This window comes from Camarhynchus parvulus, chromosome 1A (assembly GCF_901933205.1).
Source record: "Camarhynchus parvulus chromosome 1A, STF_HiC, whole genome shotgun sequence".
NCBI classification, from domain to species: Eukaryota; Metazoa; Chordata; class Aves; order Passeriformes; family Thraupidae; genus Camarhynchus; species Camarhynchus parvulus.
The window spans coordinates 37080055-37103074 of record NC_044586.1 but is presented as its reverse complement, the minus strand read 5'-3'; the positions used below and the strand labels follow the sequence as shown (position 1 = coordinate 37103074).

At 40.1% G+C, this 23020-nt stretch overlaps 1 protein-coding gene across 8 annotated transcripts in view; it reads right to left on the bottom strand.

The window, feature by feature from the left end:
• GRIP1 (glutamate receptor interacting protein 1) overlaps positions 1–23020 on the bottom strand; it is a 315370-nt gene that overhangs the window by 2123 nt on the left and 290227 nt on the right. For 6 of the 8 annotated variants that reach the window (XM_030961011.1, XM_030961010.1, XM_030961013.1 and 3 more), the window contains 8 exons: positions 19323–19467; positions 18166–18305; positions 17810–17998; positions 15079–15232; positions 13098–13298; positions 10202–10313; positions 7371–7604; positions 787–933 (listed from right to left, as the gene is read on the bottom strand). In XM_030961011.1, the coding sequence (XP_030816871.1) occupies positions 787–933; positions 7371–7604; positions 10202–10313; positions 13098–13298; positions 15079–15232; positions 17810–17998; positions 18166–18305; positions 19323–19467 (1322 nt within the window). Of the gene's footprint in view, positions 1–786; positions 934–7370; positions 7605–10012; positions 10058–10201; positions 10314–13097; positions 13299–15078; positions 15233–17809; positions 17999–18165; positions 18306–19322; positions 19468–23020 lie in introns of those variants that run through there. The other 2 variants (XM_030961017.1, XM_030961016.1) reach the window with 2 other exon arrangements.

Below are 23020 nucleotides of genomic sequence, written 5' to 3'. Positions count from 1 at the left end.
TTCTGTCTTTCATGGTGTTCGTCATTTTAAATGCAGTAGAACACATCTGTAATTTCCATTCAGTTCAGGTCTTCTCTGGTTTTACCTAATATGTATAAATTAATGTAAAGTATTTTATTAGGCTAGTTGAGAAATAATTTGGCTTTTTCATCATAGTCCAACTTGGCACTGTGATAAGTGTGGTGCTGAATAAGTATTACATTATTCCAGCTATGTCAGTCAACACTTGGATTAAACACAGAAATAATTCTCAGGTCTGTATCAAGAAAAGCAAGAAAGAAAAATCTGTCTGGAAATGCTGTGGGAAATTGCAGCTTCCTAGTGAGCATTTGTATGTCTCCTTTGGAGTTCTAAAATACCTAGCATTCTGAAAGAATTTGTTGCTATAAACCTAACTGCACAGGAAAATTCAGCTTTAGTGCCACTGCATAAAAGTCCAAAGCTCCACCAAGTGCTGCCTTTCTTGCCAAGAAAAGAAATCTGAGAAATCTACACAGCAGCCTGTGCTGCAGAGCAATTATGGTCATTTGTCCTTCCTGGTCCCCCTACACACATCCCTTCCCAGCAGAAATACAAACAAACAATGGTGCTCATTATTTAAAATATAATAAGCAATGTAGATTACAGGGCCGTTCCAAGCAACAAAACTGCAAAAGTGCAGTTTTCTACAATCACATCTCCAAAGACACATACCCAAATACCCCCCAGTGTGGTTATAAACCTTTTTACAAAGTGATGTATGTCATGTCTCTTCATGCTAGACCTGCACAGTGCCAGAAACATTACCTGTAGAAGTCTGTCATATGGTTTTAAACCTCCCAGATCACCAGGGCCAGCTGGTCGAATGTTTTTAACATACACTCCTTTTTCCAATAAACCATCTGAGACACTGAACCCAAAGTCTTCTCCGTCAGAGTCCTTGTACAAAGTTACCTGTGGAGGAGAGGTGGTGTGATGAGAAAGAAAAAAGCCCTTGTCCCCATTTCTACAATCATGAGGCATATTTTCTTCCTAGGATGGTTTTGGTGATTTTTTATTTTTTCACATTAAGAGAGATCACTTACCTACTATGTGGTACTTACAGTATTAAAGTTGTCTCCATTTTGATATTATGTTAATATTCTCAGAAGCCACCTTATTCTTCTGTAAATAAACAGCCCTTTTCACTTCTGCTTGTCAGCTGGAAATTTGTGGTATTTAGCCCACCTTTTCTGGTGTCACTTTTTCATTCTTAGTGTTTTGTCTCTGTATTCTCTAGATGCCAAGATCTGAGTACAAGATATGGCTTAGATTTATTCCAAGTACCAAGATCTGGCCTCAATCAAACAATTGGTGGTGTGTTTTGAAATCAAGAGAATAAAGACTATTGTCAGTTTTAGCTCTAGACAGCCTGGTTTGGGCCAGGCAGTGGTCCACCCTGTAAAGCCTAACCTCAGAAGTGCTCAGTGTAAGAGTTATAATGCAATCTTTTAAGGAAGTACAAATAAGGCTCCTTCTGAAAGAGCTTGCAGGCAGTGTTCTTACAGTTACATAACCATGAGCTGCTCATTAAAAAGCAGGAAATAGAAGATAATAATTAACAGTTAGGAGAACGTTTTTCAGTTATTCAGAAGATAAGTCCTCACAGATAGTTTTGTGAATTCAGCTATTTGACAGATAGAGAGACTTCTTTGTGGGTAAGTGGCATGCTTAGGTTTTTATTTTTTCTTGGTCCTCCCTCATATCAGGGGTGCTGACCCATGCAAGTACATTGTGTGAGTGGTGTGCTACTGTGCAGAGTTACAGTTGCACAGTCAAGCCTGTGTTTTTAGGGCTGTAGCATGTATCACCTCAAATTCAAAATGCAGTGGTTTTATCATACCTTGGCTGATAAAAATAACTGTTCCAAAATTTTATAATGGCTTGGTACAAAAAATGTTCCATGTGTTGCATCCTTGTGTGTGCACCAGCCACTGAATTCCTCCCTGATGTTTCTGAATTGCAGAATCATTTGAATTGAAGGGGACTTTGTAAAGCCTCTAGTCCAGCGTCCTGCTCAAAGCAGGCTGAGGACTTGGCTGGTATTTCACAAAAGGATGCCAAGGCACAGCAGTGCTTCAGAAAGCTGCTGAGCTCCTGTTTAAATTGCCAGCGTGAAAAGATATGCCAGAACAGACCAGGCTGTCTCAAAACAGGAGTAAAGGATTTGGGTTTCTTTCCTGCTCTCTGCATTTTTCTTGACTTGGGTTTAGGGGTGTATCAGCCCTGCTTTGACCAGAATGAAATCACACTCCCTAGTAGGTTTGGTAGCTGTGCTGGGCAGCAGTTGAGAGAGGGTGGATACAAGGGCAGTGGCTGCAGCAGTAGCACCATTTTGTCTGTAGATGTGGATGGTGCATTGTGGGGCTGCTGTGAAAACATCAGCCTTGTGCCGTGGGGAGCACAAACACCCCCACAAGGTGTTCGTCCCTTACTTTACCCCAGCTCATTCTCTTCCCTTGTTTTTCTCCCCCTGAACAGCCCTGCAAAGCAGAAAGCCACACCTAAAGTCCCGTTTTAAGCTAAAGGTTTTCTTCCGGCCAGTGACTTTTTGGGTATGAGCTGTCATTTCAGACTTTGCAGGGACTGTGGTGTTTAAGTTTCTTGCCTTCTTTTTCCCCCATCCTCCTCCAAGATAACTTCTCGCTGAACCTGTCGTATGTCCTCCATCCCTACTTGAACTTTAGGAGTCAATGGGCATTCCAGCTACTGAAAAACCTATCTGCAAATTCACAGTAATTAATCATAGAATGATTTTAATTTGTATCAACAGATGCTATTATCAGCAGGACTCTGGGGAAATCCTAATAATTTGCTACGAACAGAGGCTTTTGTTTGTGATATCACAGCATGTTCAACATGGCTTTAATGAAGAGTGTGTTTGAAGCTGCTACAAAAGCGCTCTAAGACCACCATTCTGCAAGACTAAAAAAAAAAAAAAAAGCAGGGAGATTTATTTTACTGACTTCCTGGCAGAAATTGAAAATAACTATCTCTGGATGAAGACCCAAATTCTCTTCTAGCAAAGTAACTTTTCTATCCTCATCATCACAAAAGACTGAAGTTCTTCAAGTCAACTGCTTCTTAAAGAAGCCTTGAAAAGTTCACGTAAAAATGGGATACAATGCCTAAGAGAAGAAGGCTTGAAATAGTCTGTCCTGTTCCAGCACAGGTGGCATGTTTTTTAAAAGGAACTTCCCTTTTCCACTTACTCCTTTTGTTTTCCCCTTCTTCAGGCATTGGAATCAAATGGAGCTGGATCCAGCCCCAGATGAACAACAAAAGCACATGAAAGAGGGGACTCTCTGAAGTTATCTAGACTTTATTCTTGTCCCAAGACAGGATCAACTGCACCTAAGCCATTTCAGAGATACATTTATCTGCCCCACATTTTCAAAGCTCCAGTGGTCAAGATTCCACAGTCTGTTAAAGTAATCCCTTCTAGTCATTCAGATGTTTCCCTTGGGTCTGAACTAAATCACCCTTGCTGAGGCTTAAGCCTGTTGCTATCCACAGAGAACAAGATCACTTTATTCTGTCTTTCTCTGCAGTGATGTGAAATAAGCCTTATTTTTCTCTGGACCCCGTCTATATGGTCAACATCTTTCTTTAACTTTCAGATCCCATACTGGACACTATTACAGTCAAGACCTTCTCAAAGCCAAACTGGAGTGGAGAATAGCTCACCAGGGTGGTGGTCCCATTTGTATGTTCTATGCCAGAGTTGCTTTTTTCCCTGTTTTCAGTGAGTGATCTATCAGCAACCAGCACACACACAAATCCAGCTCTAGACACCCACAGAAGAGCCATGACACATTAGCACACCTTAACCTGGATCTTGTCTGTAACAATGCACGTGCTACTTCATGCCCACCTTGTGAGACAAAAAATGGAGCAATTCAAATTACAAAGGGCATGAAAGAGGGGCTTTGTTGTAGAGGGACAGTGGGAAGAGACTGCAATGGAGCAGGCAAGGCAGGGGACAAGGAGGGGCACAGACCTTGGGAAAGATCATCCCAAGTCTTTTGTCAATCACAATTTACACATTTCAAAATATTTCCTGAAGCTTCTGGTTCTTCAGATCTACAGATCCTAGATTTTTACAACCTGCTTCCCCTATGGCTATCTTCTCTTGACTTTTGCTGTGCTTAACAGGAGCTTGGAACTTAAAGAAACTGATGCTTGCTACAGAGATGAGGTAGCAATTTAACTTTGTTGCATGTTTGACAGCTGTCACATTTTTCAGATGGAAGTCATCTGCAGACAACTTTATTTTGTATTAGAGGTTATAATTTTCATGGTAATTCTTCCCAGGGCAACATATATTCTTCAAAGAGAATCTCTGATAAAAGCCTTGCTATCTGAAATACTCAATTTCTACTTAATAATGGGTATGGACAAAGCCCTACCACAGGTTCCTCATCTTGACTTGCAGCAACCCTCTCTGAAAGGAATAAAACTGCAGACAATTCACACAACACCTAAATCATGCTGGTTTATTTGTACTGCTGATCACAACTCTTTGGAAGGTCTGATCTCAGTAGTGAAATCTCCATTTGGGTGATTTATTAGACTTAAATTTACATCAGAAGCCTAAGGGAAAAAGAAAATGGATTTGGAAATGTAATTCATATTTCATAAGCAATTAAATAGTTACAAATTTAAAACACAAGCTTATACATTTTGAGTCTGTGCCTAAGCCTTGTCTCTCTCTCAAGTCTATGGGAAAATGCTTAATTTAAATTCATACATCTTGCACAGATCAGCTATTGAGATATTTTAACTGACTGTAATTTTAGGTTAATGACTACTTGTAATAATAATATTGAAAAATTATCTGATCCTAGTGCATATTTTTGCTCTCAGAGGAAAGTGTGCTCTATGAAACTTCTAAAAAATGGTCTGCTATGATTTTTAGAAAAATATTATTCTATATTATTATCTAAGTAGATAAAATCATTAAAGGCATTCATTAAATTTGGGTACTGATATAGCAGTACACTATCCAGCTAAATTAAATGTTATTAAACCATCTAGAACAAATGTTTGAAAAGATTTGTAGGACACTTAATCCTAGTTTCCTCAGGACACAGACAGTTCAAGAGCACAGCTGGTGAATGCAATGCAGAAAGGAGCAGTGAAGAATTCAGGTTACTTTGCTGCAAAGTGAGCTCTGACCTGTGGGCACACAGGCCCTGCCTCAGCAGGGATGCAGGATCACAGTGACACAGGACAGTGGCACCTGCCCTGCCCAGAGACTGGCACAGCTCAGCAGCATGCAGCCAAGTACGTGCTTGAGAATCTGCCAAGGCAGGTCTCAGACAAGCTGTGTCTTAGCTTGTATCTCAGAACTGCCCATGCCATCACATTTTTCCAAGTCTACCTATTTTTCAGTGGCCCAGCTAATTAAGACATTTGCCTGCAGAGGGCAGAACACATTGCCAGCAAGAGGATACATGAAAAATACTTCAACCAAAGCGTTTCCCTGACAGTGAAGTCATTCCTGTGGCATTGCAGCTCTTTTGGAAAACTCTGGTTGAATAAGCTGTCCAAAGGAACAGGGTATTAAACTAAAGGTCTAATACAAAAATGAACATGAATACATGAGAGAAAGTAGCAGTCACACTGCTACACAAGAACCAGTAGGAAAACTAACAAGTGAGAACTTGCTCAGGTAAAAAGCAGTCCATGCTGCCTGGGCTAACCTGCGTGTGTCATAGGGGTATAACCTCACTTTGGGGAATCCGAGCGTAAGATCCAGTCACTAGTTTCTATTTTTCTTGAATGACTGTAAGGATTTGGAAAATCCTTGGTACAGGTTTGATGTTTAGATTTTTTAGAGAGGAAATTACTCTTCTCTGGGTGACAGAACAGACAGTAAAAGCGAACTCAGCATCACTTCAGCAGACAGAGGAAAAGTGGGTATATTGTCTGAACAAAATCTGAAAATTACTCCAAGGGAAGGTCAAAGCAATCCTAAAAGTCAGCTGAAGGAAGAGAAAGCTCACGGACAGGTTATTTGTACTGCCCAGGACTCAACAGCTAGTTACTATCACAGAATACCACTGACTCATTAACAGAAATCTCAGGACTCCTTTCCAGGTAAAGATTTATTTTAACACGGAAGGCTGGCTTTGTAATCCAGAACTGTGCATTTGTTGAATGTGAGCACACTGTGAAATGCCTACTAGCATACTTTGGTTTTATATTTCACATTTATTCACCACTCACAAAAAACTGAGCCCAATACCTAACTCCACTGATCACATCAAGCTGGAAACAGGAATAGCTTAAAACTATCCCAACACATCCTTACTGATCACATAGGCTGGCAATGACTTAATTTACCATATGTGAGATCAGTTCTCTACTACCTTCTATAAACATTCATTTAGCCCACGCTCAGCAAGTCCTTACATTGCTGAACTCAACTGAACTACAGACTAAACTCAGTAAATCCACAGGGCTTAGAAACCAACCCAGACCTATTGAGAATGACCAGGTGACATATTAATGAAACATCCCTGTGTTCTGCCTCCTCTCTGGAAAGATCACAGACCTTTAAGAGGAAGGTGGGCGCAGGAAATGGGATGCTCATTCCCATCAGGGAGAACAGCATTATAATGCCCCTGGAAGTTTTGGAAACTGGTTGCTCTTACGGCCTCACTGGACTTGAGACCAAAAGTGGCCAGGTGTTTGCTGTGCATATCCAAAAATACTTTATCCAGTACTTGCTAGGAATGCAGTGCCACCTCCATATCACTGAGTGATTCCAACCACCTTGAGCAGTGAAAAGTTGCATAGTCTGAAGATTATTTATCCTTTTTAGAGCAAAGGAATTATAAAGAGAAAAGAAGCAAAGGAATTATAAAGAGAAAAGAAGCAATACCTAATTTGAAATAACGTTCTATATTATGTACATTGAATCCCTTGTATTTGATTCAAAATTAGTGTTAATTTAAAAAAGGACCTATGGGAGCCCCAAACCCTCCTGAGTAATTTCCTGAAGAAATGTATTTTCTAGAAATTAAACTTTGCTTTCTTAATGAACACATTTTGTGGAGAAGAGTTATTGGTCCTGTCAATTCAAATTACCAGTGGATGCTCCTTTCAAAAGAGCAGTGCCTTTTGAGGATTTGTTGTAAAATGAAATAGTAGACAAGGATGCATCTTATTCATTTGTTTTCCCCCACAAGGATCTATCATTAATGTGTTTGTAAGAACTAATATGCATGGCCCCCAAATTACATCTGTGGAGTCATTATAAAAAGTGCTTACTGTGTTGCCATATAATTAGAGTTCCTGTGCTGAATATATTATTTCAAAGCTGTCAGAAAAAAAATATTACAGACCTTGTGTAACTCCACAGGAGTTGGTGACATGATTTCTTTCATTTCTTGCTTAAATTTTCTCAGAACCATGGACTTTCTCCCCACATCTGACGGCAATGTGTTGCTACGAGTAGCTTGACTGTAATGCGGCCTTACAGAACTTCTTTCCTGGAAGCTGGCTTGTCTTCCCAGCTGGTTACGAGGCTGTGGGTTCTCCTGATTCAAACTCATTGTACTTCCTGACATGATTGTGGCCTAGAGCATTAATGAACAGGTTAATTTGTAACAGAGAATGTGGGTTAAGTAAGTGGTTAATTCACAGCAGTAGGAAAAACACCTCTATTCTTTGTTAGAACACAATCACTCAGGGCACAGCAAAAGGCAAGAGGATAGATGTTCAATCTGCTTGCAAGTCACTATAAAATAAAGACCACAACAAAACACAGTAACAATATATGAACCCTATGGGCAGAAGTTTTCAGATGGCATTTTAAACTAAAATACTGAGCACCAGAACTGCTGTGCTTGTAAGCCAGTCCCCTGGCAGACTGAAGAGTATGTAGTGCAATTGCTTATTTTAAACATATCTTACACATAAATAAAACAACATCTAAGTTGTGGCATAATTGCATTTGTTGGAATTGGAACTACAGGAAGGCATTGACAATTCACACTGTGTGTGTGAGGTAAAAATATGTGAGCCAGCAGAATTTGTAGGTAGCTCTAGAGGCAGCATGGGCAGAGTGCCTGGCTCTACCCAAGCTCAGGGAAAACCGGTGCAGGTGCCGAGCTCACTGCCTGGAAAGAAACTTTGCATGACACGCACACTGCAAGAGTGGCTGCCTTAGCTCAGCACTAATACTGGCCCTGGTCTCACTGCTGGCTTTAATCTCAGTAAAAGCCTTTTGCTTTAGATGCAAAAATACATGAAATCATGAAAGATGATGATGGGAGTCACCTTGCCCACTGGGTGGAACAGACTGAACTTCAAAAGAATCCATGCACAGCAATGAGCCTTCACCCTTGGGAAAGATTTTTTGCTCTGGGGAATGGGAGGCATATGCACTTTGGCACAGCCACTGTGGGGACAGGCTGTGCTGAATTTCCTATTTATTATCTCTTCTGATGGACAACTGGAAAGGGAAATTTAAAGACCATAACCTGAATTCTGACTGGGACTGGATGCAGACAGCCTGCTTGAATGGGAGAAGTAAAAAATAAGGGCAAAACAGACAAATAAATGTTTGCCTATAACTCTGGTGAGCATGTCTGTCACCATTCCTTCCCACAGCTGCAGCACTACTTTCACTATAAGATAATGGATGGTAGCCATAACACTTTTTGTGCTCAGTAATGACTGATATTACTGCCTGATGGAGCAAAAGCAGCCAGAGGACTTGGCAAACAACAGCCTTCTTTGCTCTTTGGCTGAAGACCTTGAAATGAAAAATGATAAGGAGTCCTTGACTACACCATGGCACTTCATAAAGCAGAGACATGGCCACTCTCAGCATCCTGTCACACTGAATGAGTCTGGCTTTCTTCTCAGAGCTGGGGGTTGTGCAACGAGGCAATGCTATAAATGGTACATCTACAGCTCTGAATTTCACTTTGGGAAAGGCTGAGGAAAATTCAGTGTGTTGAAATAACTGAATTCTGGTCAGCATGGATGACCTATTTCTCTTTTGGAATTATCTATTTCCATATCCTTTTATTATGCTCTGAATACTGAAAACTGCAAGAGAAGCCTGCAGTACTAAACCATATCTAACTATGGAATTAAACCAGTATAACATTTTCTCCTACATTTCTCTGGTTTTCAATAAAAAATATACAAGAATCACATTTTGCTACCCAAACATGCAATACAAAAGCCATAAATCTGCAGAAGTAAATTAATCTGAACTGAAAAACTTTCACCCAGTTATGCCATTCCCATTCCTCCTGGCTGCTAGAGGACTTTATAGAACATAAAAATGAAAATGAGATTCTGCCAGTTTTGCAGCTCCAGGAATTTAAAAGAACATAAAAGAAAATATTTTAGGACCTTTCATTCTGTAGCTTTAATTGGCAGTGTAATGATAATTGTTCTGATTAGATAACTTAGAGAAAAGGTGATTAGACAATTAAAGACTCCCAAGTTACTCTGTCTCTGTTTTCTTCCCCCGATGCCCTCAGCACAATCTAACACAAAGCATGGTTAGATTTGTAATAAACTTAAGGATGAAATATGGAAATTTGTTACACGGTGAAGAAATTGCTGCATAATGAACATTTCTCACATTGGCAGCTTCTTTTTCTTTCAGAGCGGTACGATTATAGGTAAACATTTCGAGAAGCTGATTTTCTTTTATGTTCATCTTAATCAAATTAAGTTTCAATTTAAAAGACAACCTACAACATGCTAAGAAAAGCTGCATGAAGCATCTGTCAGTGAGTGGAATGTATTGCTGCAGGAAGGTTATGCCCACTTAGAAATTCTGTGCCATTTGCTGCCTGTACAGACAGCATCGATGGTTATGCACAGCAGAAGCTGCAAGTCAAAAGCACTGGGGTGAACATGTTCATAGAATTTTGGTTGCATTGCACAAAAGAAAACAGCTCTGGTTAGGGGCAGGGGAGGCAGCTGCACAAGCAAAAATATAAAGGTAAAGGGTAGGTACCAAGAGAGTCATGTTTCTCAAACACAGACGCCTGTCAGCCTTGTCCTGTGGAGAGGGGTTAAAGCTTTTAAATGAATTGGTGTGATTAGTGCAACTTAAAAGAAAAAAGGAGAAAACAAAATGAATGTAAACCAAACCAAAACCATTATATTTCTCTATAATTGGAAAGAAAGGTTAAGATTGTTCTACCTCTAGTTCCCTCAGAATTCCTGACTGGCCACAGGTCTCTAAATCCTCCAGAGCCTGAGACCAGAAATTTTCCTCCTGGTCAGCCTCGGTGTTATCATGGGTACCTGTGAAGCTAGATTTACAATGAGAAGTTAAAAAAATGTGGACTTTCCCCCCCCTATAAAAATAAATATTACACACGTGCCTTGCCACAGACTGCAACTTGAATGACAGAACTTATGCAGGAGAGTGGGGAAGAGTGGCTGACCAGGAGAGGCCGGATGGACATGCAGAGCACATGACAGACAAGCCTTCTCATAACCTGGCAGTCACTAGCAGCTGGCAGGATCTGAGCAGCGAGTTGTTCAGTAAGGAGATAAATGGATCCCAAGAACAATACACATTTTTACTGGATTGAAACCGGGACCTCCCTACGAAAATTAATGTATCAACCAGTAGCTGTGTGCGGAGCTGCTCCGTGCAACAAATATTTGCAATAAAACCTTTCAACCTCACAGACTTCTCCCAGGCAATATGGAAAGAGTCCTCTTTTATTTTTTGCAAACAACATTTTGCAAAAGAGGCTTGGTGGTGCTTTTTACCTGATTCCTTCAGCCTAAGCTGCATTCATCAATTTAAGTCCACCTGATCACCATAATAAAAACTGCTCCAATCATTTCATACATAAACACAGAGAAACTTTCAGGGATGCCACTGTGTTGCATGGAAACTTAGGTCTCTGGCATTTCATAAATGCACCCAAAGCCTTATTAAAAGCACTCTTGAGCAGATGCTGGTAACAGTGATGCTTAGGGTAGCTGTTCAGCAAGTGAGGTCTGATAAAAACCTCAGCTCTGGGCTGCGGTGACACAGCCCAAAGCAACACATTTACAGTGTATGTGTGTATACAGGGAGGGAAGCAGGAGGGGTTTCTACCTTAGCAAGGGGAAACAGCTCAGTAAAGGTTCACACAAGCATCAGAGCTGCTGCATGGGAGAGGGCTGATTATGTGAAAGGCACAGGGGAAGAAGGATGAGGAAGGAAAGTGACAATTTGCCCTTTTGGTGGCAGCAAGCTGTTACTTTGGAGCAGCTGCCCATGGACTGCAGCTAGTGGTGCTTAACAGCACATAAACAGAGCAAACACTATTATGGAAGCATCTGAGGCCTTGCTTGACAAACAATGTATGACTGAGGATAGCGTGAATGTAATTCTGTTTACAGAATAGCTTTTAAATAGGAGAATTGCCCAGCACAAGGGAGGACAGCTTGAATGCTTCACACACATGATACTCTGCCTCAGAGATGCTTTCTTACAGCTACAATCAGTCAAGCAGACAATGGTCAGCCATTTCAATCTCTTATTGCAATGATTCTCCACCTAGCACCAGTGTCTCTTCTAAGATATTGCAATAGATACAGCAATGGCAAGAATACCTACTCAGATCACAGATGCAATTCCTCCCAGGCAAGACAAGAAAGTATTTAAAACACGATTTTAGAAAGATCCTTGACTTCTGAAATGAGCTTTTTCCATAAATCTATGTAGTTCTTTCAATAGCCAATTTTGAATATAGATTAATTTATCCATTACAATATCTCTTGTTATATTGCACATTAATGATATCAAATGGAACTTAAGCTAATGAACGGGATAATTTGAGGCAATTGTCTGCGACAGAAAAACCTGGATTTCCTAGAACTGGAGGTCCATTTCTTCTCTGACTTCTGTGAAATAGAAAATCATGATGCCTCTATGTCTGGACTTCTTAGTGGAAGCAATTTATTTTTCAGCTCTCCTCTTCTCTTTTGCTCTTTCTCTGAGTCTTGTCTCCTGGTGTGTGAAATCTCAACTTTTGCATCTTCATTACAGCCACACGAGTAATTTGTAGCTGAGCTACTACACCAGAAAGCCAGAAGAGGTACCAAAATAATTTACCTAGGTGTCCTTTTTTATCTAAAACCTGAGGGATTGATTTTAAGTCATATGAAATATTGTTTGACCTATAATGAACATATTTGGTTTTCTGACGTTTTTTTAAAGAGCCGTCAGAATTTCAGATACATAAAAAGACTGAAGGAAAGGCAGTAGTGTCACAGACATCTTTTATGAAAAATCCTTTCCTTAGAATTTTTTCTCCTGAGAAGAGTTTTTTGTTCCTGAGAGGCCTCAGGAACAAAATGTAAACAATGGTTATCTGCTGCTGTGGAATGCAGCAGGTGGATCTGTGATTGGTCTCACACGGTTGTTTCTAATTAATGGCCAATCACAGTCAGCTGGCTCGGGCTCTCTGTCCAACACACAAGCCTTTGTGATCATTCTTCTTTTTCTATTCTTAGCTAGCCCTCTGATGAAATCCTTTCTTCTATTCTTTTAGTATAGTTTTAATATAATATATATCATAAAATAATAAATCAAGCCTTCTGAAACATGGAGTCAGATCCTTGTCTCTTCCCTCATCCTCGGATCCCTGTGAACACCGTCACGCAGTAGGACAGATAATGAAGACATGGGTATCTGGTTTGGTTCTCACTCCCATATGAGGGACAAAATCTTTGTGTTTTTTAGTTTTTTAATCAGGAGGTTCTTGGATCTGGCAGACTCATTCCTGCAAGCATTGATGTTTTAATGTGTTAAACATTTTCTCTGCAGCAGGAACTGCAACTGACTTGTCCTACCTGCCAGTGATAGGTAGACATCAGGCTAGAGAGTGGTTTAAGATCTCTGGTATCATTTGCTTGCCCACTGAAATTTCTCTGTCAATCAACAGCAAGTTAATGTGGTGCTTTCTGCTTTTACCCTGTTTTTCTCATTTCAACTGATTTTCCTTTCTTCCCTTGTCTTCTCACACCCCCCACCCCCCACCTCTGCCTCAGCCCAGCTGGATCTCACTTCTGTGCACTTTTTGGTTTCCTACCTGGAAGTATTCCACTCTTCCAGCTGTCCCCCACCTTTCCTTTGCCCTCCAGAGGCACCTTTCCACATCTTTCCCTCTTTCTTCATGCTTCTGATGCTCTCTCCACCTGATCTTTCTACAGATGTTTGCTTTAAATGGTTTTCTTGATTCTCTCCCAATGTCTCAGTCTCCTTCTGTTGCCACATATTCTTGGAAGCTGTGCTACACAAAAAAAGGCAAGAAAAAATTACTTTCTACAGCTAGAGAAAAAAAGAAGTTGTTTAGCTAGAACTACAAGAAAAGTAGTGCTTTTTTCTGAGGATTCCTGTAACAGGCTTGAAGGACAGACACAGCCTTCTCAAACACTCCAGCATTTGGGATAGCAACACCATCAGATCACCATCCATTTTATAGATACAGCATTAAAGTAATCATTATTTTAATTTGTACTGTATCTCTCGGGTGTAAGTCACATTGACAAGCAGAACAAGACTCTTTACTGTGCACACTTTCTGCTGAACAGTGCTTTAAAATGGTAATAGAACACATGCTTTTCATTTAGAAGATTCTGTATTTTACAATCCAGCTCCCTGATTCGCTGCTCATCAACTTTTTCAGCCCATTACTTACATAGCTGCAAAACAGGAGGTGTTCTGGAATCATGGCTGCATCTCATTTGAGAAACAAAATATGGGCTGTAACTGTGGATAAAGACCCTATTAAACTAAAAATATTAGGCTACCAAGAATGGGCAGTATGAAGAAAATTATCTAATTTCCTTTATCAAACACTGCCCACTACTAGCCTATGAAAACTGCCAGTGTGTGCTTCTGCAGTAGGGACCAAAGGAGCTGGATATGGACTGGGAATTCACACTTGCTCATATCTCAGCTGTCATCTTGCCCGGCTTGTCTCCAGACAAAATGCCACAAAGCCATGGGCTGTATCAGAGGGCTTGTCATTCAAATTCTGAAAGCAGCATCTAATCTTTGCCTTGATTTGTATTTCAAAGCTTACAGACTGGACCTCATGGATTTCCTTACCCAGTGTGTTTATACAGGCACCAGGGAAGGGGTTTTTTTGATACTAAACTTGAATTTTTCACAGACTGGGATTTCAGGCTCGCTGTGTGGGCACACCAAGAAAGTGTATTTCTCATGAAAGACAGGCATGTCTGCAGGTCCTGAGGGTGCGTGCAAAGAGCACAGAAATCTCTTTTACTGTGATGCCTGTCTTTCCACATCTGAGGAAGAACTGTTCATTGGCAGAAATTACCCAAGTCTCTGCAGTGGATCCACTAACAAATCCAAAAGAAAAGAAAACTTAGAACAGAAGATAGATTTTTGGGTCATTCGCTATCTCCAGGAATTGTGAAGTAAATTTTTTTCCCTCAGGAAATGCTTTTGTCTGCAGAGAAATTAACTGAAAATGAGATTTACTTCTCAGGAGAGAAGAAATAAATGCATGGCAAAATACCAATAGTTGGACAAGACATTAGTACCTGGATCACTTTTTACTCCTACTGAATCACTCCTACTGAATGTGAAAGTCTCAAGCATTTATGGAACAAGACTGTAATTTGTGCTTCTCTGCCCAAACCAAAAGGAATTTTCAAAGAAGACAAAAGATTAACACACCAGTTGTCTTCAGCCACATTATCTGTAGGTTTATTTTTGTGGAGTGGAAAACAGATCAGATTTTTTCTGAAATTTGCCCAGGGAAATGCCCTAATTTTTTTGTTTGTTTGTTCTTAAGGGATAAATGCTGTGTTTTATAGGCTGAAGTAACTTGAAATAAATATAGTTCTTGGTGTTGGCATCATAATCCTCCATAAAGACCACTAATCCACCTCAGTAAGTTTCATTAAGTATACTGTGTTTCATATTCAAAGGAAGAGCTGGAATTTCCTTAGAAAAACATAATTTCATTCAAGACAACAAGTGCTTGCTCATTTTTGAGGCACAGCTGCAGGCCAGAGAACAGACACTCATCTGGCACTCACGTGCTTGCTGCAGGTCGGTCCCACTCGTCGTCACTCAGCCCTGGATCATGGAACGGGTGGTTCCGTGGTTTGCCTGGAGGGGACAAACTGCCCTGCTTGGGACTCCTCCACTCACAGGCATTGAAGTTGTATCCTGAAGCCTGATAGGTGTGTCCTAAAAAGATGAATTACTAATTTGCAGCAATGCATATGCTGAAATGACAGGAAAGCACACCTCTGAAGCTGGCTTCTCAAGAACTGTTGAATTTGTCAGCGTCAACTTATTTTTTTCTGTAGCCAGATTATTTGATCTAGATTATGCCTAGAGTTTCACTTGTGGAAGCAAAATCTTAAATACATCTAACACTGCTCTCCTACTGTTTATGTCTCAGCTGCTTCTATATTTAGTTCTAGATACTGCCCCACAATTTATCAATTTCCAATTTGACATCCTAGATTGAACAGTAGTGAATAAATCACATGTTAAATATGTGTTAACATGGTCATATGCAACACGCCCAAAATTAAAGCTAACTTATTAAGAAAACTGCTTCACATGTGTTGAAAAAAGTTTCCAAAGTTGCATTAAAAAATCCCATGAACTTGGCTTTTCATATGCCCTTTTGTTAGGGCTCTGAGAGCTCAGGGAAGGCCTGTCTTACAATGGGCACATGTTCCCAGGACCAATATACAACATCTCTATCACTCATTTCTAAGTGTCTCAATGCTGTGTAAGTGGCATCACATGGCTTTTAGACCTGCAGAGTTTATTTCTGGGTGCTTTTATCATACTAGCAAAGCAGGTATTACTTCAATAGTACTTTAATTGAAACCAGGTGTAATTTGAATTCCAAGTAGGAAGCAGTTTCCAAGTGATGTATCAAGAAGAACATATGGATCAATGAGTCACAAGCTGATGCTGATCTAGTAAGCAAAATCCAACAAAATCCATTATGGTAGAACTGATATACATAATAGGTAAACTATATATATATACACACACACATAGAGACATATATATATATATATAACATATATGTACGTAATATACTGCACCTTGATATATTACTTTTTTAGCTCTGTAGTTGGTGTTTTTTCATGTGCATACTGGATTAGGAAGTGTTATTATTATCACTGCTTCCCCCCCCCAAAGAGGGTAATTCGCTTCCATAAATCAGGCTAGACCTGTCTCCCTCAAATGCTGTGTACCTACAGAGCTGTGAGCATTTTCCAGCAAACTGGCAGATATTAACACAGTCCCAGAATCTAGGAAAGGTATTGGCTGGGAAATGTGACTGCTGTGTGGTGAAGCTCTGGATTAGTAAAACAGACACATAAGACAAAGGTACAAAATGGGGTATTAATTCAAGGACAGAAAAGACAGCTCCTCAGCATTAAATTGGTAATTAATAGGATAAAGCATTATCTGGTGCTGCAGAACCATCCCCCAAACCCCTCAACTTGCTTAGTCTGTGCCTATTGCCAAGAAGGGTCTGGAGCAAAGCCAAACTCAGCTTGATGGGTCAAGACAGAATGAACTTTTATAGAAATGGGGGCCACCACGATACCAAGGGATAAAGGCACAAATCTGTTTGCACTCAGGCTGTTTAGCAGAGGTGCCATGTATCCAGCCAAGTCTGGGCTGATTTTTTCAAGGGAGTTAAAAAAAAATCTGCCTTGAGATACTGGTTCAGCTTTGGCACACAATCCAAATCATCAGGACTTTGGAAAGCATTCTGGGCCTCAATCCTTTCCACAGCTGAACAATTTGCTGCAAATACATTCAATTCATCCAGAAAATGAGAATTACCATCCTAGCACTTATTCAGCAATAGCTCTCCTTAGAACTATCAAAAATACCAGAAGAAAATCTAATATAATTTATTTTGGTAAACTGACTAACACAGTTAAGGAAAGGGATCAAATTCATCCAAATTCCAGCTCCAGTGGAAAAGTTATTTGAGGTAAGGATCTATCTGTCCAAATACCTCCCAGGTAATGGGAATACATGCTTTGCTATGGAAAGAAACATTTTTAAAAGAGTTAAATAAAACACTGAAGTTGTGTGTAAGTTACTTTTCTTGTTATCAAGAATATTACAGGATGTCTACATCCTTCACTGCCTAAATAAACATGTGTTACAGACTGAAAGTATTTGAAAATCCTATATAAAGCAATAGTCAGAGAGAGGTGAAAAAATTATCATTATAGAAAATCATGTATTTAAATGGAATGATTGTTTTTGACAGCTGAGAATTAGGTGTTAATACTGCAGGAATGAGGAAGAAGCAAAAGATTTACAAATTATACGCAATGATAATGTTGCCCTTGAGCAGTTTATAATAAATCTGTTGTCATTTAAAAATTAATGCATATGGGCATCAAACTCATGAACATCTCCAGAGTGTTCTGTGCCTTGCATTGATCTGTACTTGAAGGATAAACTCATTTAGTTGTGGATGAGCTATGGACCAAGCTATTCAGATGTCAGTAAAGCTAACAAAAGCCTGTTAATGTATTGATAAATGCTTTGTAACACATCACATCCTCATGAAAGAATGAATCTGAGGCCAGCCAAGTGCAAGAAATCATGCTGCCTGCCGAGATGTGTGGTCATAATGAGACAGCAGCACATTATAAAGTACAGGGTTAAAAGTTAGTACAGATAAAAAAGTTCTACTTAGGGCAAAGGAAGGTCAACCATGAAGGCAATAATTCCTGCTTTAAATGTCAATTGTATTTTTGACAGTACCTTGATTTCCAAAGCTGGTATCAATACCAGAACCATCCCAGGACTCCACTGCGCTGTCCACACTTGGGACTGTAGTGGAATAGATGTCTGAGAGCTTGCCAGATTTCTGTGCAGCAGAGCTTTCATCCTCAGCATCACTCAGCTCACTCACGTGACCCACAGGCACAGAAAATTTCTTGGGACTGGTAGCTGAATAGGATTATATAAAAAAAGGTGTTGATCCTTGCTTTACTGCAGTTCTGAGAATCTGGTTTTTACTCCAGACACTAAGCTTTTCCATGGATGGGCTAAATGCTTGTTAATCTGCAGTAACACGTGCATTAAGGACCATGGATGGTACCCTTGGCCACACTCACCATCTGTTTGCTTCTTGATTTTCAAGGTGACAGTTTCTCCTGCCATCTGTAACAAATGAATGGCTTCACTCAAAGGTTTTCCTTTCAGACTGCTACTATTTATTGCTAGGATTCTGTCTCCTATGTGAATTGCCCCAGTCCTACAATAAGAGACAAATAAAACATTGAGAAGAGAGTGTAAAAGGCAACAAAGGCAATTTCTTTGCATTTTGGAGCATTAAAGTCTCATCTCCCTTTCTTTCTTTTATTTTGCTTTTACTGCTGTGTCACAGAGTAATTCTTTTGTTAGAAATGCTTAAAGCAAGTCACCTTTGTTGTAGTGACAATAGCAGAGCTGAGGCATGATGTGCATTTCTGTGTTACTGTGACAGTTGAGTTAATCACCTGTGGATGAAACTCACTGCAGCCCACCTGCTCAAGAGCAATTTCAGACAGCTTAGTGAGTCCTAAAATGAGTCAAGTTTCTAGAAGTGTCACAACATAAAAAAAAGCAGTGTAAGCAAGCAACCAGCTATTCCACAAACCTGGCCTTCACGATGGGTCAATCAAGAAAAGAAAAGAAATTATTTTTGTCTAAATGGTTCTGGCTGTGCACAGTATCGTATTTTGTGTGCTGTACCTTCTCTCTGAAACCACCAAATTTCAACGACTCAACCAATCTGAGAAATAACAGGCGACAGAAATCCTGATCATTTTCCTTATTCTCTATCTATCACTTACCATAAGGAGCATTTCTGCTCCTCTGATAATGTTTCCTATGGTGTATGTAAGTGCACATGCAGAGGCAGGTAAGTGTATGATGGGTTCAGATAAACTTGCCCACATGAAGTGCTTTCTTTACTTACTGTACTATACAACACTATTGGTTTTAAAAGACTGCTGAAATGTTCCTGTGACTGCTAAGTTTGATTGATTAGGTTTTCCTTGGTGATCTACAATAATACATAATCCTCTGCTTTGTATGGTATGTACATCCTGCTCATGCTCCTGGAGCTTGGCAATGATCAAAAAACAGCAGCAAAAAGATTATGAACTCAGATTTGGAGAATTATAAAGAAATCAATTGCTAACCCAGGAAAATCAGGGGTTTTAGGCAAACCAAACTAACCTCTCTATTGACAGAGAGAACATTAAAAATAATTTTCTTTCCAACTTACCTTTCAGCTAATCCTCCCTTTGTAAGGCTGGAAATGATTATGGGATCAAAGGGCTCTTCAGTACCAGAGATTGTAATTCCAAGAGGCCCACCATAGCGCTTGAGTTCAACAGTATAAATAATTGCTCCAGAGCTCTCCTGTTCATCTGCAATAAATGCCAAGGGGATGCAATTGGTTTCTTATGAAAGAAATAGCATATTCAGTCTAGTGACTGGTAATCAAACAACATTATCAAAGGATCACATTTCAGATACAATTCTTAATCATATTCTACTGGATCATTTTCTAAAAAAAAAAATTACCTATTATGCAATTTTTTATTGCCAAAAGCTGAACACAAGTTGATAGAAAAACTCTCCTCATTCTGTTAAGACTAAATTTTACTCTCTTTAAAATCTGTAGATCTCCTTTCCTATTAACCTAAACCTTAGGCTATTTCATTGCAGAATCACAGATTGATTGAAGTTGAAAAGGATCTCTGGATGCCACCTTGTCCAGCCTCCTTGGACAAGCAGGGCCAACTACAGCTGGTTTCACAAGGTTGTGTCCAGCTGGCTCTTGAATTCATCTCCATGGGTAGAAACCCCACAACCTCTCTGTATAACCTCTGCCAGGGTTTTGTCACTCTTAAAGTTAAGAAGTGTTTCCTGACACTAACAGAACCTCACGTGTTTAGGTTTGTGTTCATTCCCTCTGGTCCTGCCACTGGGCACCACTGAGGAGAGCCTGGCTCTGTCTGCTTTACACCCTCCCTTCAGATATTTATACACCCTAATAAGATTCTCCAGGCTGAGTGGTCCTATCTCCCCCAGCCTTTTCTTAGAGGAGAGATGCTCTGGCCTCTTTGTTACCATTATGTTCTTATGAAAGTTTTTTTCCTCACAAAAGAAGAAATGTGCTGCTCAAACTCAACAGAGTTTCCCTGAGAAAATAAAAGCCTAATGCTGATTGATGAGTAGGCATGGAGCACTCCAAAATGTTTTGTAAAGCACAGAATAAGATTAAGATTTAAACTTCTTTTTATTTCTCACTGCATGCTTTTTTGAGGAAGGTGAGGCAGGGACGGGGGGGGTCTCAGAGCTGTGTTCCTCTGAGCCACCGTGCAGCTGAGGCCACAGCAGGATGAGGCATGTCAGGGGCTCCCCAGATCCTGCTGCTCTTTGCCTTTTGTTACCATTGTGACCCTTTGCCGGACCTCATCCACTGTCTGTCTTGTACTGGGGAGCCCATGGACTGGACCCAGCACTCCAGAATCCCTCTGCACTGCTGAGCACCAGAGAAGTATCACCTCCTTTGACCTGCTGGCCAGGCTCTGCCTCTTGCAGACCAGGAGGCTGTTGTCTTATTTGCCACAGTGTCACATTATTAGAGAAAAGGCAAGTTACTACTATGGTATAAATACTTATCTGTTTCTTGAACTGAATAGAAGGTATTTAAAATTAAAGGTAATTCGAAAGATTTAAACCCAAATTTTCTTAAAAGAATTCTGGGAAAAGTCAGAAGCCATTATAAGATGAACAGCTGTATTCCTAAAATAGTCCATATTTTTGATGGACATGTTTTGAGCTTTTTGTAACAGAATCAAAAATATCTTCTGTATACTGAATTATCAACTAAACTGAATAGTAAGCCCATTAGATATTATTTCATGATATTGTATGAAGTAATTTGCATTATTTTGAAGTTTTATCTCACCAAACAATTATCTTGGAATTGGAAATAGAATTGGAAAAGAATCCATCACTGAGTAAACTTGAATACAATGTATTTCCCTAAACAACACTCAATAGGCATTGCACCAAAAAGATATGTGCATGTATTTATACAATGCTCTTTACATATTATTAAAAAACCCCAACCACAGCAAGACAGCAATCAACTGCAGCATTTTTGAGTTGTGAAGTAATATTTTAAAATTTAAAATGCCAAAATTCTCCTCAAATCAAAATAACAAATGCTTTCTAGCTCATGTTCTGATATTGGAATTCAGCCAGGACAACTGGTCTGGTGGACAAATTCTCTTAGATCTGTGGGTAATGACATTTTAAGCAGTTCATTGAATGTAGAAAATGTCTAGGATGCACATTCCATAAATGCTACTAAAACTAAAACCACTTAGAAAATGCAAATGTTATCCTTCCTGTTCCTGTAGATAGAAAAGCTTAGAAAGGGAAAAAAAAAAAACCCACCTACATCACTAGCAAAGGCTCAAAGAGTTGCCTCCTTCTAATACTGAATGTGATACTTTAGGCAGAACTGCAGGAACACTAATATCTTTGAAGCTACTTTGCTTCTTCCCAATTTTCAGAAAATTTAGATCTTCAGCCCCCCACCTTCCCCTTCCACTCTCTTCTATTTCCTCCTTGCTATCCATGTACAGAAAAAGCTACACACAGAGAATCAAAGGAGAGAAGCATTAGTGGTGCTCCTTTAGCAAAGAATACAGGGGGTTTTGTGCCTACCTGGCATTGCCATCAGTGTTTTGGCACAGTTTACATCAACTGCACTTTGTTTGCCATGCCCTTTCCAGAAGCACCCAGCTCCCCAGATGTCACTGGAAGCCCCTGTGTGGCTCACAGTGGGCTGGCATGCAAGCAGCCACTGCACAGCAGGACAGGGGCAGCTTTGCTTGCTTAAAGCATTTATGGAACAACCACAAATCCCCTGGGGTCTAATGCTGGCACTGCTCATCCAGATATGGCATGGACATGGTACAAGACTTCAACTGAAAGGTGGAAAGTAACACACCAAGCTAGCTGAAAATGTAACAGCCAGCACTTGCTAACAAGCGACACAACATTAACATTTCTCTGCTATAAACACAAAGTGAATAAAAAGTTACTAAGGATCAGCAGCCCTTCCACATGAGAGCTGGAAGAGAGAGATCTCAGTGAATGACTGGAAAGAAGACTGGTCCATTATGTCTGTTTTCTGGTTTGCTGGAGGTCAGACAATTATTGGCAGAATGTTATGCTAAGCAGAATGCTGGAGCTATCCAAGAACAGGGCATACATGTGGCCTAAATTCACCAGGAAGGCCAGTTCTGCCATGTGAAAGCAAAGAATGGTGATATTCAAGAAAGGGAGCTAGCCATTAGGTTAATCAGGATTTAAGACTGTCCTCAGTTCGAGAAGCTGGCAAGCAGAAAAGGAAAGAGAAAAATTGCTGGAAACATACCTCCATCTGGGGAGAAGATATAACTGAAGTACTATGGTTATGGGTCTCATGTTTTTGAGATTTTCCATCTTTCTTTTCTTGTGATGCAATTCTTGTGGCTAATTCTTGGAAACCACATTTAATGAAAGTCGATCCTCTGTGCTGCAGCGCCTCTGCTCTGCCCACTGGCCTCTTGCTCATCAGAACAACATCAGAGCAATACAGTGACAAGGGCAGAGCAGCAGGATCTGGGGAGCCCCTGACATGCCTGACCCTGCTGTGGCCTCAGCTGCACGGTGGCTCAGAGGAACGCAGCTCTGAGACACCCACTCCCTGCCTCACCTTCCTCAAAAAAGCATGCAGTGAGAAATAAAAAGAAGTTTAAATCTTAATCTTACTCTGTGCTTTACAAAACATTTTGGAGTGCTCCATGCCTAGTCATCAATCAGCATTAGGCTTTTATTTTCTCAGGGAATTTACTATTTTCCTCTGTTGAGTTTCAGCAGCACATTTCTTCCTTTGTGAGAAAAAAAAACTTTCAT